Raw genomic sequence first — 17,308 nt, forward strand, 5'->3', positions numbered from 1 at the left:
CAGAAATAGAAGAAGCTGTAGATACTTGAAAGTGGATGGGAGAAAAAAGGCACTTAGCTCCTAACAGGCTTTTGAGTGCCTTGTGACACAAAAGCTGAGACAACTACACATCTATAGCAGAGACAAGATACAGGATTTCACAAGAGTGAGAAGATGGTGAGAAGAGATCTCTCAAGTGATAGGCAGCAACTAGTAAGAATTCACAACAATGTTCTCATATCCAAGAATAAGTGCCTTTAAAAAGACATCCACTAGGTTTTTAAGAATAAATGGAGAGTGGCAAAAAGTTTTTGCCTCCAATTATAAAATGCTAGTGACTCGGATCTCATGATTTATTGACCACTTACTTCTGGCTCCTACTGATCAAATTCTTCATTAATGTAAAGTTGCAGCTAGATCAGGCTACTGGATTTACTCAATAATTTTAAGATATGAAGTTTGGGTGTCTGCATGGATTGGGCTGGAAGGCCCTTCTTCCTGCTTAAAGACAATAACATTTAGAGCTTTAAATGCTACGTCAAGTTAAATGTTATAATGTTTCACAATCATGTATTTAAACACAGAAATCTGTTTATTTACCCAAACAAAACAGAGGAAATGATTCCAGCCCTCAGGTTTTGAATTCTCATTTAAATATGTGAACATCAGTCCACAACTTAGAGATGTTTGTGTATCTATGTACCTCCAAAATACTCATATTTCATAGGCTTTTTCACATTAATATTCACCAACAGTATCACAAAAGTTCTTTTTCTTTTACATAACTGTAAGCAACAGTAATTCTAGAAACACTAGAGAAAAAAAAGCATAGCAATGTCCACAGTTACAAGAAAAAGTGCACATTACTTGGTCACAATCACAGTCATTACTTGGAAAACTATATGTAACAAGTAGATATAAAATATCACTGATGCCTTAAACTCATTGTCAAAAACGGAATTACATAAAATTTTGTACATGAAATAAGGCAAATTTAGGAATGCACAAGAAACTTGTTATTCAACAAAAGCTAAACAACAGAACAGATAGTACAGTAAGCATAAACTAAAGTACTTTTTTCTATATACTTAAAAATAAGCCTGCCGTAGTGCACAAAGAAAACACCATTAATGTGTAATCAATATTATAAAATAAGAAATAGAGGGGTTGGGAAGAGTGGGGAAGGGGAGAGAAGAGTTTTATTATAGTTGCAGCTGCATCCATTTACAGTTTTGTACATGTTTTAGCTAGGCCTGGGAATTATACAAATCATACCAGAAGTGTCAATGAACTTCCTTGGTAAGAATTTTGTTTAAATTAAGGAAAAGAAAATAAATACACACAGAGTGCAAATTTTCAGATTGTCACTTGCAACCTCTTAACATTCATCATCTACATCCAATCACAACTAGAGGGACTTGTATAGGACAGCAGCAGTGATCATGGAGTTAGATGAGCTCACCGTAAGAAATCAGTTTCTCTTTTTTTTATTTCTCAATGATATGTCTTTTTTTAAAAAAACCCTCAACTCTTTATTAATTGCTAATAAAGCTGCAATATATTACAGAATGGAGTTGAGAATGGTATGAATGCAGGAAATGCATGCTTCCTTTGGAAGGTATTCCACAGATGAGAATTTACAGTACACGGGGGAAGAATTATCCAGCATCAAGAGTTACTTGTTGTAGAAAGAATATGAAGCTGGGGAGAAGGGCACAGTCAGGGGTTCAAGAGAGGAAGGGGGGACTTAAAATAGCTCCTCAAAACATTTTCAGGACCAGTGAAAAAGTTTACCAAAGTAAAAATGAAAAATCTTGAATGAAAACAAAAATCTCTCGTTTTGTTTTTTATAAAAATTACATTTTTTTAAAATACAAGATCCTTTTAATTGCAATTGTGCCCTGTAGCAACAGGACATTTGGCAACGTTTTGCCATATACTGCAGCTTTAAGTCCAATGAGTCAGTATCACATTCCACTAATATTGCACTTGGATCTTGAACCATATATTTTTAAACCATCACAGCATCTTCTGTTTCCTCCACTTGTTAGAACGAGTTAATTTCTAGCCACTTTTTCGATATTTATGCTGACACACTAAAACAAAAGCAATAGGCTGGACACAGTAAAGTACCTCGGCAGTACCAGAGGTCGAAGTTCACTTGAAGCACCTTAACACATCACTTTATGGATCAAGAACAGTGTGGCATTATGGTAATTAACTCTCCTAAAAGACTGTGCAGTAACTGAAGTGTGTGCTCTGGGAAATCAAAATGTCATTAGTGGAAACTCTGAGATAAGACCAGGCCAGTGTGAAGGTCACATGACTCAGTTCTGCTGCAAAATAAGGTTTTCCAGTTCATCTGCAGAACGCAATAAAAATGCGGCTGATTCTCGATACCCTGCCACAAGCTGCCTCACTGCATTTATTTCAGTCGGACTCAGCTGGGGTCTAGAGCTTGAACTACTGGAGGATCCAGAGCTGGTTGCTAACTGCCTCTTCATACTGAGATCTGTTGGACCTGCAGATAACAAAGGAAAAGAAAAGAAGCTTCAGATCTGCTGCCAGAGATGTTTCACAGGTTTGTCGCTACGAATGCAGAGTAGCAAAATCTGCTCTCTGCTGGGTGCCAGTGAGAAGTAGCAGAAACAAGCAAAAACTGCCTTGTTGCCTTGACAGAAATCACAGCAATTTATAATTACATACGACAAAGACCCTTTAAGTTCTACTTACATAATATGAGGGCCAAGTCCACAGTCCACAGAAAATTATCCTCTGGGGGGTATCCCAACAGAGTAAGTAAGCCACTTGCAGCCCAACACTGCCCTGGGATCTGACGCTGGTGAGCAGGCAGAAGGTTCACCTCCTGTGCCTCCCCCAGCTCCAGCTGCCATTGTAGCCTTCATGGCAAGCTGCACACTTGCAGTTTTTTATCACAAAATACCAAACTTATGTTCTCCCAATTATCTATTCTCACATTTTGTGCTTCAATCAGCATGCAGCCAGACTGTGAATCCCTTACAGATGCAGATAAATGGTCATTCACTTGACTAGCCCTGACACCATGTGATTGCTTATATAAATAGCTGGACATGAACGAGATTAGGCTGGCGACAATCTGGCTGCCTCAGTGAGGGGTACACTATCAACCTGCGGGGGCTGCATACAACTGGCAATATGTTGCAAGAATCGTGTAAGGCCTGATCACTGACAAGAGAATCTGCAGCAATCACCGTGTTGCATTGGCAGCTTATACGAATATACTTAGATCATTTCATCAAAGAATATTCACAAGAGCATGCATGCTGCAGAAGACAGCACTCCTGAGAGCAGTCTGCAGGTTACTGTGATGGGCAAAAACGTCTGCCATTATGCAGTTTGGCTTTGTGTGGAATTTCCCTGTTTGACTATAGTTAATAATCAGCTAAGATATATCACACTTTGATGAGATGCTTCCATTTTCCACTAAACATAATACATTTTTTACTTCCTGGAGTGTAAATTTGGACAGGTAGAATTGGACTGAGGACTTTTTTAAACATAGAAGGATACAGGTGGCAAGTGTGCCTATCAAGCAGCTTAGAATGTGCAAATGATTAAAAATATGACTCGTTCATTTTGACAGTGTAGCAGATCTATACTTTTGGCATGCAGAAGATCAGACTAGCCTGATCTTCATCTTAATACTCTCCTAGAAATTGGGATCAAGTTATTCAAAGCAATGTATCTTGCTTTCCAATGAGAAAAATGTCACTGTTCAATTTCACCTGACAATGTATGTCAATGCCAAGGATTTCTCAGCACTGGCTCACCGGATGGACCTTGCTTCCTAAGAAGACTGTAATAATCTTAAAATTTAGCATCTTCGACTGCAGAATACAGAACACACCAATTCATACTGTAGAGGTTCTCCTAAATAACCACACCAAAATCACAAGATTCAAAACCAGACTCACTACCTTAAGCACTAATGGAAAGAGATGTACTGATTTCCAGAAGCTGAAGATCTGGTCATAAACCTTTTTCTGCCTTTTATGCTTATGCAGAGATGGCGCAGATGACAAAGAATGTAGAGATTGCCATATCCCCACACTCACCAAAGTTAATGAAAATCTCCTCTTGAGTGAATGAAAGCAGGGCTGGGACTATGAAGAGAAAATTCTCAAACAGACAGGGTCCTATTAGATCTTATTTCCTACTACGCAACTAGCATGAACAGCACTTAGCCTTACAACTGTATTATCCAGTTTTAAACAGGCATAAATGAACTGACTTTTAAATGACTTCCAGTGTACAAAGCATAAATAAAAGGACAATTAGTTCAGTGAATTTGTTTCACTGTGACCTCATGCTGCAGGGAAACAATCACAGTGTAAAGAAGCTCAGAGGATATTTCCAAGTAAAATCTTAACTCAGCACAGAGAAGGGTATACAAATCATAAAGCCAGCTGGATTGAATGGTTGTAAGAAGCCATTAAAGACTTCTATATTTATTGAGGTGGTAGTGAAAAATCTACCACTGACATATTGAGGGCATTGTGCTCCATATGAACCAACCTACTTTAACTTTTATGTTCTTTCCTTGACTCTCATTCATGTCACAGCCAAAACCACACAAACAATATATGGCAGAACAGAGCTCCTGCAGCAAGGCATGTCTTTTTCTGAGACAAAACTGAAAGGCTTTTCTCATTGGTAATCCAGATTTTTAAGTGATTGAATAAATTTTATAATATTATTTCACTCATAAGAGGAAAATACATAGAAATGTGTTTGTTTACACCTCTGAGGTTTTCCTTACAAAAATTGATGGCACAAAGTAAAAGCACCACTCTGAAAAGAAAACTAGGAGAAGACCAGATGTCCAGCACACATAAATCAGCATAACTCCTCACAAGTCCATAGGATCACAGTGGTTTACACAAACAGAAGATCCGGCTCTATATTCCTAGATGTCTGGATTAACTATCATGAGAGAAGTTTTTTAACTGGTCTGAATATGTATCTTCAAATCCCTGAAGATACTGGAAACAAAGATTGAGGAAGTGCAAATCTGCAGTCTGCATACACAAGGAACCATCAGGATTCAGGATTCCTGTTGGTCTGGAAGACTTCTTTCTTATACAGTTTTCTTATACACAAAGGAAATAAGAAATCTTGGATTTTAACTTACCCCAGCTCCTTCAAGCTACTTGATATCTGTTTTCTTTCTATATACTATGAAAATAGGATGTTACTTTACTCCCCGACTCCTGTCTTGTATTTAAAAAGTCACAGTGCTGTCCTCCTTCCCCTCAAATAAAAGCCTTCTGAGCAAAAAAAGCAAAGAAATCCACACACAGAGAAGAGTGTTCATGGCTATGGTTTCAGGACAGTCAGTACACTCATGCCTTTTCAGGAAAGGAAGCTACATATGCTGGCAGAAAGCTGAACAGAAAGAGAACAAACCATGTTCGATGTAAGGATAAGGATTTTAGTTATTTTAATTATGTTATGCGACCCCCTACACCTCACTTCCAAAGCTTGTCTATGACAACTCAAGCTTTATTTCTGGAAGAATACTCTAAGTCACAGGCTAGGCCCTGGATGTATTACACTGGTCTCATCTTTTAATTGCTGTGCTAGACACTCACTCACAGTGCTATTGATTCTTAATTGCTGTCCAGGCAGCTATATGCTAAAAATGCTATCAGTTATCTGTAGCTTCATCAGTCATACCTGGTCATTCAGAAAATAAGGAATAAATACATCTTATGCTTAGAGTGTAGATTTTTCCTGTGTAATTTTATGCAAATCAGCTATTGAAAAGTGGGAACCTAAATATTACTCAGAAATATCTACCACATTTCTTTACCTAGACAAATAAATCCAGCTGATTCTGGATATTCTGAAGTCTTCAAAGAGCTGGTTAAAGTAGACACTTCATGTACCTACGTACCTCTATCTCCAGAAGCCATCACTATGGATGACTAAATCTGGAGAAAACTGAACAGCTTTGTCATCATTTCTTTTAATAACCATCCCCACTTTTAATAGAACTATTCCCTTAGTTTATTTGACATTATTTAGTAAGCTGCCAGTCTTCACAGGAACAAGGAAGTGTATCCTCGTACAGAGGGAAAACTGTACTTTTCCAATGAATTTTGCAGTGTTAGGCTCCTTCAAGGTGACACTGCACATTTTAGCATACAGCTTCCTAACCTGGAGTACTTCAGGACAATTAAAAATCATGACTGCAAACATTGTCAGGTTCCACAGTGTCTGTGTTCAAGCAAAGATTCAGCACATATCATAGAGATGAAGAGAGGATACTTTATTTATTTCTCTTAGTGCATACTATTATAACTGATGATTGTCACCTCCCACGTTTTTATGAGAGCACAACATTCTCTTAAGCAGTAGGTTTAACAAACTACGGAGACAGATCCTTTCTTTTATATTCTTTCAGAAAACTGAAGCATTGTTCTTTGCCTCTTGGAAGGCCACCTGATTGACACTTCAACATGGTAATATTTTCAATTTGCCACCTCAGTCCAGTTACATAGACCTGATTGCCCTTGTGAAATGAAACTGTTCTTTTTGGAACAACATCAAGCTGAATATGAAAACTCTGAAAACCTACTCTTAATGTGCTAGACAGTCATTTATCAAATTAGCTGCTTGGAATACCTAAAATTAAATACACTGCAGGACAAATGTCTTTTCTGTAAATTACAAGACTTAAGTGGAAGTAGTTATTGCCTCATGCATTACACATCAGCAACAAGATTTATGTCAAATTCCAAAATATGGGTCAGATGTGGACGTGCTGTTACTGATTGCTCAGACAGTATCGACTGTCTCAGCAAAAATCCCTTAAGAATTGTGTGTTGTCACTGGGTAGCTACCAATCTTATAATTAACAGCTCCTGAGAATAATAAATGTGTCAGTGACTCTCAAAATTGTTATAACTATTGCAGATATTAATTTAGAATAACAAAAATAATTTTTAAAAGTTAGATGTGCTTAAGCAGCCATGCTTCTACATTCTCATTAATAGGTGAGCAACCTTTTTCATCAGTGAAGATGGAAAAAGCAGTGGCGCTTCATTATAGAAAAATACATTTGCCCATGCCTTGAAATCTTTCTTGCCCATCTTTTCTGTTGCACCTCTCCCCTTTTTTACCATGAGTGCTTCTAAAAGTATGCACTAGATTCTCACATACCCCAATAAAAATAAATAGAAACAGCTATCAAAGTATGTTACTTTTTCCAAATCAGATGTATTTATTATTGCAAGAATGTTTTATTGTGACATTATGCATCTGTCAATGTTTCTTTGCCTCCTGCCTTCAAATACAGAGCAGATGTGAGTAACACTATTGTTTGAAGTGCCAGAGCTCAGATCAAGAAAACAGGGACTAATGAATTGGATCTTTCAAGTTTCCTTCTCCCTTCTACACCTTTCCCTCTGGGAAACACACCTTCAGCTAAATTAGATAGCAGAAAAAACTGCTGCGTTGCCTGAGGAAAGAGATATGAAAACACAGAAATGTCTGAAAACACAGAAATTATCATGAATTTTCAACAATCATCAAGCACACTGGTTTGTGATGAAATGATTATGTACAGAAACAGTAATGTTTCCTCTCCACCATAGGAGATTAATTAGGTGGCATATACCTTCCTTGTCGTAATGGCTGTATCCTGAACTATGAACAAAGCTAGAAAAGTAGGATACTGCCCAATATATCCACAGACATTCCATCTCCATTTCTACGGTGGGAGCAGATTAATACTTGCATATACCATGTGTCTGATAATTTGAAGAGGAGGAGGGAAGGTGATGAGGAATGTAAGGATGAGTCTATTATAGAATTCAGCCAGCATTTCCCAGCAAGAAATTCCCATCTTTGCCACAACACTGGTCAAATGATTTAGCATCTCCCGAGCCCACATTTTGCCTTTGTAAATGGGACTAAATGCACTCTCCCAGGTTCCTAACTCTATCACCCCTGTTCTGCATTCCTTCAGGCCCCAGGCTCCAGCTGTGTTGGAGCCTAGCTGTTTCGTCTCATCTCTTTCCACTTTGATGCCATTAGGGTAGGACTGAGAAGACAGGAGGCTGTGCAACAGTAGAGGTATAAAAAAGAGCTGGAGAGATCAACCACAGCAAAAAACTGTCAACCCCTACATTGCAGCTAGCCATGCTGCTGCACTGGTAACCCAGTCAGCACTTTAAGAATTAGCTTTATACTGTATATGCTCAGCTGGACTTCTTTTTTTTTCCCTAGTTTATTGCCAAGAAGCCTCTACTGATCATGCAAACACCAACATTTTACAGAAGGTTACAACCTCACCAAATCTGAGGCTGCAGAAATGAGGCATCCTCTTTACTGTCACATACAAAAGTGAAGAAGCACCACTCAGCAGCATCAGCTCCAGGAGCTTCCCCCAGCTCGTCTTCAGCAGGGCTGTGCCACATGAAGGTTCAGGAGGCAGAAGGACGAGAAGGCAGAAGGACCAGGAAGGCTGATTTGCTTGTGGTATGAACATATTCAGATTCGGTGGGAGGACTCACCTGAGCTGGAAGGGGACTGGACGTTTGTGGTGCCTGGGATGCAGTGCTGAGTTGCAGCTGTGGTGGAGGTAGGCTGCAGATCTGTGTAGAGAAACAGAGACACAACAGCTGCTTCCTCTTACCATGACATGAAGGCACGTTTTGCATGGCCGATCAGCCACTGAGTCTGAAACATCCTCTCTTTTTACACACACAAAGGGAAATGACTGACATTTCCACCTAGAAAACCAGGTAACGATGAAGAAACAACTTCACATCACAAATCCTGTCCACACTTCTTAGGGAAAACAGACTTCAGGAAAAGTGGCTATGGAGAGCAAGGCTCTGACAAGCCTGCCCTGACTTCAGAGTGCTGACAGCTGACAGTCAGCAGGAGAGGGTGGATGGCAACCCACTGGACAGAAACACATGGGGAGGTGGGGCGATTCCACGCTGTCAGGAGATGCTTAGACAGCATGCAGGGACTTCAACAGCTTCTGGCAACAGCAAGAGATTTTGCTCCTAACAGAACAGACTGCCTCTAATCCTCACCCTCCTGCCCTCAAGCTGGGCCATCCCTCCAAGCTTGGTCCAGGTGTGATGGAGCAGGTCCAGCTGAAGCCTTGGTGGCTGGCTACAAGCTGGCAAGCAAGTTTTGTTTGTACCCGCTGGGCTACCCCACCTTGTAGATTCTCCATTCAGTTCTGTAGCAGGAACTGCATTAGCCTTAAAAAGAGAGCCATGGAAATCCATCCTTCTCAAAGAACAGCCCTCTTCTAAGATTTATAAGAATCAAGGACAATGTACCCACAGGCTTCTCCCCAACCCACAGATTTCTTGGTGATGGGGTAAAGGTTTCCAGCCAAGCTGGCTTGGCCTAAAGGGTTTAACAGCAGGGGAAAAAAGAGACCTTGGTGCTATAAGCCCAAGCCTTTTCCTGCTGTGCTTTTTTTTCCTGTCTACAATAAAGGAGGGGTCACTGTACAAGCTGTTGCATTCTGCTTGCTCATATTGAGCAGTCGCATGAAGGCTTGCCCCATACAGTTGTGTAAGGAACTAATTATGGTTCTATAATTAGCCATGTGAAAGGACATGCTGAGGACAGAAACACTGCAACAGCAGGCACAGAGAGGTCCCAGAGCCAGAGACACCAGAACAGCTGGGCAAGCAGATAGCTAAGGTGGGATCAGAGTAGGGATGAACTTTATGGGGGGAGGAAATAACCAAATTAATTGAGTCACAGTACAAAAAATACACGCATCAGTTGGAGTACTAAATAGGAGAGCTAACTAGGCACAATCATTATATTACTTTGAGGGAAGGTCCAGAAAAAGACATTCAAGCATTGAGTTTTAGCTATCTTTTGCAACTTTTCCTTTTTTTTCTGCTTTAGCAGATACACAAAACCAGACCGTATTTGTTTATACACACATCCTGCCTGAGGTGTATATTTGTTTTTATTCTAGAACATTTGCAAACATGACAAGAACATTTCATGGGTTACTAAATTGAAAAGGAAATTCATTCTTATTTTTTTTTTTCTTAGGTCCTGAAAAAATTCACAAGCAAATATCCTATCCTCCAGAAGAGGAACTTATTAACCATCATAACAGCCTTGCATATCACACAGTATCACACAGTATGCTAGAGATTGGAAGGGACCTCGAAGGATCATCTAGTCCAATCCCCCTGCCGGAGCAGGAACACCTAGATAAGGTTACACAGGAATGTGTCCAGGTGAGTTTTGAATGTCTCCAGAGAAGGAGCCAACCTCCCTGGGCAGCCTGTTCCAGTGTTCCGTCACCCTCACTGAGTAGAAGTTTCTTCTCAAGTGTAAGTGGAACCTCTTGTGTTCCAGTTTGTACCCATTACCCCTTGTCCTATCATTGTTTGCCACTGAGTAGAGCCTGGCTCCATCCTCGCGACACTCCCCCTTTATATATTTATATACACTATTAAGGTCACCCCTCAGTCTCCTCTTCCCTAAACTATAGAGACCCAGCTCCCTCAGTCTTTCCTCATAAGGGAGATGTTCCACTCCCTTAATCATCTTAGTTGCCCTGTGCTGGACTCTCTCCAGCAGCTCCCTGTCCTTCTTGAACTGAGGGGCCCAGAACTGGACACAATATTCCAGATGCGGTCTCACCAGGGCAGAGTAGAGGGGAAGGAGGACCTCTCTCGACCTACTAAACAACGCCCTTCTAATACACCCCAGGATGCCATTGGACTTCTTGGCCACAAGGGCACAGTGTTGGCTCATGGTCATCCTGTTGTCCACTAGGACCCCCAGGTCCCTCTCCCCTACACTGCTCTCTAACAGGTCGTTTCCCAACCTATACTGGAACCTGGGGTTGTTCCTGCCCAGATGCAGGACTCTACACTTTCCCTTGTTATATTTCATCAAGTTATTCCCTGCCCAACTCTCCAGCCTGTCCAGGTCTCGCTGGATGGCAGCACAGCCTTCTGGCGTGTCAGCCACTCCTCCCAGCTTAGCGTCATCAGCAAACTTGCTGATAGTACACTCAATTCCCTCATCTAAATCGTTGATGAATATATTAAATAATACTGGTCCCAGTACTGACCCTTGAGGCACTCCACTAGATAAAGGCCTCCAACTAGACTCCGCCCCATAGACTGATGCTGAGCATACCCAGCAATTCCCTATTTAGCCATGCAGGTCTCCTGGCCCTCTTCCTTGACTTCCTACGTGTCGGGATGCTCTGATCTTGAGCTCGGAAAAAGCAATCCTTGAATGCCAACCAACTATCTTGGGCCCCTTTACCTTCAAGCAGCCTTGCCCATGGGATTTCCCCTAGCAATTGCTTGAAAAGGCCAAAGTTTGCCCTGCTAAAGTCCAGGGTTGCAATTCTACTTGCTATTCTACTGGTCCTACCACACAAGGTCCTGAATTCCACCATCTCATGGTCGCTGCTACCAAGGCAGCCCTCAACCCTTACTGCTTCAACCAGACCCTCCTTGTTAGGAGTCTGTCGGGTGCACCAGGTTGGGGAGCGCCCTGGTGATATCCCTGATCCGGGCTCCAGGCAGACTACTATATGCTTGGAACAAGAGTCCCTGAAACAGTGTAACAACTGCAAACAACTGTCCTGTGAGGTCTGTCAAGAGGGCAATGAAATTTTCTAGTGCAAGTAGGAAAAGGCAAGCAAGAAGAAATGTTTGAGCCTATGTCAGTATGCAAACTGTAAGCATCCATTGGTCCCCAACGATGCTACCCAGGGAAATGCAGTGTCCTGCACAGTTCCCTGGCTGCATTAGCTGTGCAGCGTCTGGCAGTTCCTGAATAATCACTGTTTGTCCTGCAAAACCCATCTTGAGCTTTAATTGTGAAAAACCACTGAAGTCCTCCATGGTAAAGGTACAGAGAAAATGTTGCTTCTAAATCAGAAAGCAACACTAATTTACAATGCTGAATTTGTACCTTATTTTTTTTTTAAATTGCATGCTGAGGTGACATAGAATACTTTTGCCTAACCCCCCCAATTCACTGAAAAATGGGAGTTACGGAACTGTATCCTATTACAACAGGGTTGAAGGGAAGAACAAATACACAAAACAGTTGTGATTCCTCCCAGTTTGAGATTATGTAAAACAGGACAAATCTGATGGTTTCTGCTGACAACACATGGGAGTTTAATGCTACTCTTAGTTGGGTAAAAGAACTAATATCAACTGTTTGCAGTGGGAACTGGCTCAGATCTTCTCTGACACAATGTAAAAGACAATTTTAAAGTTCTTGTTCATTTTTGCAAGAAATCAGATTTCCACAGCCTGTCTTACTCCTATGAAAATATTTGACCAGAGATCATATTCAATACCTCATGTGTTTTTCATGCATATGGAAACCATTGTAATAGTCATTCACTCTTTAAGTCAAAGACTTTTGACAACTAAAATATTATCTTTTTAAAGTCTTTTGAAAACTTAATGCAAATTATTCACATATCTTTGAGGGTTTTGGGATGTGGGGGGACGTGAGGAAGCAGACACAACTGAAGGTCATCAGGACACCACATACCAATAACTCCTCACAGGCTGCAGCTCTGATCGTGTTTTGAAAATTGCTTAGCATGTTGAATATAGAGGCTGTAGCTGAACAATTACCATCTTGCCTATGTTAGCCCATGTACTGAAACAGCACTCTCCTCAGCCAGAGAGGGATCAGCCAGGACAAACCCCCAGGGATTTCCCTGTCCTCTGAGACATATTTTAAGTATGGTTCTTGGAAGCAAGAGAACATCAGGCTTCCAGAGTAATCACCTTTTGCTGACAGACAGACAATACCTTTGTTATCAGAATGGGCAAACCTTGTCCTTTGCTCTGAATTTGTATGAAATCAATGTGGGGGACTATTTCATACAAATAATACAATTCATTTACATTTGTTCATTACAAAATCTTGTGAATGTAAAAAGAAAGGAATGTTACCTAAATCAATGACACCGCTGGGTTTTTTTCAGAGGGTCATACAGCCTTGCAGTGACACATAATTACCTGCACCATTTTCAGTTTAGATTATAGATGGATAACGAAGGGAAAGAGCAGTTTTGGTAGGAGGCTTGCCAGGCTGGTCAAGGAGGCTTTAAACTAGATGTGTTGGGGGAGGGGGGCATCATTCCATCCCAACACACCCAGTCAGTTGCCAGAACCTATAATAAATGCTCGGAGCGATGTAGAGATATCCCAGCTTCTCCAGCCAAAGAGCTGGCTTCAGTTGGAGCTCGGCTCAGATGCCTCTATACAAATGCCCGTAGCATGGGGAACAAACAAGAGAATTAGAGATGTGTGCAAGTTTATGGGGGTATGATATAATAGGCATTACAGAAACATGGTGGGATGGCTCCTATGACTGGAGTGTTGGAATGGAAGGTTACAGGCTCTTTAGGAAAGACAGGCCTGGCAGGCGGGGAGGGGGAATTGCCCTTTATGTTAGGGATGGCCTGGAGAGTAGGGAACTCTGTCTGGGGACAGGTGAGCAGTCAACAGAGAGTTTGTGCGTCAGGGTTAAAGGGAATATAGCTATGGGAGACATTACTGTGGGGATCTGTTACAGACCACCTGACCAAGGAGAACCTGCGGATGAAGCACTCCACAGACAGATAGGAAAAGCCTCACGCTCGCAGGCCCTTGTTCTCATGGGGGACTTCAACCACCCTGACATCTGTTGAAAGGACGGTACGGCCCGGCACAAGCAATCCAGGAGGCTCCTCGATTGTGTAGAAGACAACTTCCTTCTGCAAGTAATAGAGGAGCCGACAAGGAGAGGTGCCATGCTTGACCTCGTGCTCACCAACAGGGAAGGGCTCGTTGGAAATGTGACGCCCCAGGGCAGCCTTGGATGCAGCGATCATGAGATGGTCGAATTTGAGATCCTCAGGAAAGTGAGAAGAGCGTGCAGCAAGCTCACTGCCCTGGACTTCAAAAGAGCAGACTTTGGCCTCTTCAGGAACCTGCTTAGGAAGGTTCCATGGGATACAGCCCTAGAGGGCAGGGGGGCCCAAGACTCTTGGTTGATATTCAAGGATCACCTGCTACAGGCTCAGGAGTGTTGCATCCCAACCAGAAGGAAGTGCAGCAGGAGGGCCAGGAGACCTCCTTGGATGGATAAGGAGCTCCTGAGGAAAATTCAAATGAAAAAAGAGGCTTATAATAAGTGGAAGCACGGACAGGTGGCATGGGAAGAGTACAGGGATGCTGTCCAGGAAATTATGAACCAGGTTAGGAAAGCTAAGGCCCAGTTAGAATTAAACTTAGCTAGAGGTATTAAAGATAACAGGAAGGGATTCTACAAGTACATAGCAAGTAAAAAACAGACTAGGGAGAATGTAGGCCCCCTCAGGAAGCTCTCGGGAGAACTGGCTACACGGGATTTGGAGAAGGCTGAGGTTCTGAATGACTTCTTTGCCTCGGTCTTCACTGGCAAAGGCTCTGACTAAATCACCCAAATCTTGGAAGGCAGATGCAGGGACTGTGAGAATGAAGACCTTGGGCCCACTGTAGGAGAGGAACTGGTTCGAGACCATCTTAAAAATCTGAATGTGCACAAGTCCGTGGGTCCTGATGAAATCCATCCGCGGGTCCTGAAGGAGCTGGCAAATGAAGTTGCTAAGCCGCTGTCCATCATATTTGAAAAATCATGGCAGTCAGGTGAAGTTCCTGATGACTGGAAAAAGGGAAATATAACCCCCATTTTCAAGAAGGGGAAAATGGATGACCCAGGAAATTACAGACCAGTCAGTGTCAGCTCTGTGCCTGGCAAAATCTTGGAGCAGATTCTCCTGGATGGCATGCTAAGGCACATGAAAATCAACAAGGTGCTTGGTGACAGCCAGCATGGCTTCACTAAGGGGAAATCCTGCCTGACCAATTTGGTGGCCTTCTATGATGGGGCTACAGAACTGATGGACAGGGGTAAAGCAGTTGATGTCATCTACCTGGACTTGTGTAAAGCGTTCGACACTGTCCCACACGACATCCTTCTCTCTAAATTGGAGAGACATCAATTTGAATGATGGACCACTTGGTGGATAAAGAACTGGCTGGATGGCCGCACACAAAGAGTTGCGGTCAATGGCTCAGTGTCCAGCTGGAGACCAGTAACGAGTGGTGTCCCTCAGGGATTGGTGTTGGGACCGGTCTTGCTCAACATCTTTGTCTCTGACATGGACAGTGGGATTGAGTGTGCCCTCAGCAAGTTTGCCGATGACACCAAGCTGTGTGGTTGGGTTGATACCCTGGAGGGAAGGAATGCCATCCAGAGGGACCTTGACACACTTGTGAGGTGGGCTGATGCCAACCTCATGAAGTTTAACCATGCCAAGTGCAAGGTCCTACACCTTGAGTGGGAGCAATCCCAGGCACAGCTACAGGTTGGGCAGAGAAGAGATTCAGAGCAGCCCTGCGGAGAAGGACTTGGGGGTGCTGGTCGATGAGAAAATGAACATGAGCCGGCTTCAGTGTGTGCTTGCAGCCCAGAAAGCCAACCATATCCTGGGCTGCATCAAATGGAGCGTGATCAGCAGGCCGAAGGAGGTGATCCTGCCCCTTGTGATCTCTTCTGAGACCTCACCTGCAGTATTGTGTGCAGTTCTGGGGTCCTCAACATAAAAAGGACATGGAACCGTTGGAACAAGTCCAGAGGAGGGCTACAGGGATGATCAGGGGACTGGAGCACCTCCCGTATGAAGACAGGCTGAGGAAGTTGGGGCTGTTCAGCCTGGAGAAGAGAAGGCTGCGTGGAGACCTCATAGCAGCCTTCCAGTATCTGAAGGAGGCCTATAGGGATGCTGGAGAGGGACTCTTCATTAAGGACTGTAGTGATAGGTCAAGGGGTAACGGGTTAAAACTTAAACAGGGGAAGTTTAGGTTGGATATAAGGAGGAAATTCTTTCCTGTTAGGGTGGTGAGGCACTGGAATGGGTTGCCCAGGGAGGTTGTGAATGCTCCACCCCTGGCAGTGTTCAAGACCAGGTTGGACGAGGCCTTGGGTGATATGTTTTAGCGTAAGGTGTCCCTGCCCACGCCATGGGGTTTGGAACTAGATGATCTCAAGGTCCTTTCCAACCCTAACTATTCTATGATTCTATGATTCTATGATTCGATGCTGGTTTCTCATTTAACACTTGGTATGCCAGATCCTTATCTGCAGTAAATTAAAGTAGCTAGAGAGATCATGTGAGAAATCTAGGTCAATTCATTTATGTTACAAAATACAGAGTTCAGTGTTTACAAACTCCAACCACAAAGACAATAATGGCCTCAGTCTGTGATCAGTATAGGTGAAGACAATAATGACAGGGTAGGTCCTCATAAAGTTGTGTGAATCGACTGAAGATTTAACCTGGCATTTTTTTATTCAGCTTTGTTTGAGACTGCATGCTCAGTCTTCCCCTATTGTGAATTAGTCCCTTGAAACTTAAAGGAGACTAGCATGCAGTGAGCAAGTATTTTGCTCAGCAGTAGCTGTTTGTGGGATTGTGTTCCTGCTCATTATGTGATAATAGCCTATGGATATTGAACTCCTTGGACTAGCTTTCTGTGCAGCAGGGGGAAACGTACACATGAGCACATATACACACAGGCACATTTTGTGAGGAAACTCACCACTGCCAGAAGCGTCGTTGAGATTTAGCAGCCCACCTCCGAGCCCTCTGTAACTATGGTAACTGTAGGTCCCATTGCCATTGATGTACAACACTTCCTGTGTGCTGGAAACAGCTGATGTTGAGTAAGTGACCTGGGCTGGTTCCTGTTTGTACTGCTTGTCAGCCGGAGCAGCCTCATCCTGCAAAAACAAGGAAAGGTTTTGAATTATTGTTACATTTATCCTTGCACTAGAGGGTCTTTTCCATGGTTAAGACTCCACATTTATTACTTTCAGAAGAGTATAAAACAAGCACATTAAACAAGCACAGATGAGTTTTTGATTGACCATTATTTCTTTTCAGAAAGAAATAAACAAGAATATTTGGTTTCCTACAAATCTGAGAATATTCATTTGTGTTCCACAAGCCAACCACACTCTTTCTCAAAGGAGAAGATGCATCCTCTCACCCTGAAGAGGTCACAGTCTCCTGCAAAACCCGACTATGTCCAGAAATAGCATGGAAAGGATGGAAAAAAGCCATTATTTTCTGAGTACAAGAATAATTCTTCCGAGCCAGCAAATCACATCTTTCCTGATAAGACAAACCAATAGAGAATGCACTAACCACTTCTTTTGATGTACCAGCCTCAGAAATGACAGAAGAAATAGAGGAATGGAATAAAGC

The 17,308-nt window shown here is 42.5% G+C and overlaps 1 protein-coding gene across 6 annotated transcripts in view; it reads right to left on the reverse strand.

Annotated features, from left to right (window-relative positions):
• Nucleotides 1–552: 552 nt before the first annotated feature.
• The window catches only part of NOL4 (nucleolar protein 4), a 202,768-nt gene continuing 186,012 nt past the window's right edge, over nucleotides 553–17,308 (reverse strand). For 5 of the 6 annotated variants that reach the window (XM_057397710.1, XM_057397712.1, XM_057397709.1 and 2 more), the window contains 3 exons: nucleotides 16,641–16,821; nucleotides 8,541–8,621; nucleotides 553–2,500 (listed from right to left, as the gene is read on the reverse strand). In XM_057397710.1, coding sequence (XP_057253693.1) covers nucleotides 2,307–2,500; nucleotides 8,541–8,621; nucleotides 16,641–16,821 — 456 coding nt within the window. In that variant the 3' untranslated portion in view covers nucleotides 553–2,306. Of the gene's footprint in view, nucleotides 2,501–6,554; nucleotides 7,484–8,540; nucleotides 8,622–16,640; nucleotides 16,822–17,308 lie in introns of those variants that run through there. The other variant, XM_057397711.1, reaches the window with a different exon arrangement.

This window comes from Pezoporus wallicus, unplaced genomic scaffold, assembly GCF_028554395.1.
Source record: "Pezoporus wallicus isolate ANWC-B61680 ecotype Strahan unplaced genomic scaffold, APGP_CSIRO_Pwel_v1 contig_227, whole genome shotgun sequence".
NCBI classification, from domain to species: Eukaryota; Metazoa; Chordata; class Aves; order Psittaciformes; family Psittacidae; genus Pezoporus; species Pezoporus wallicus.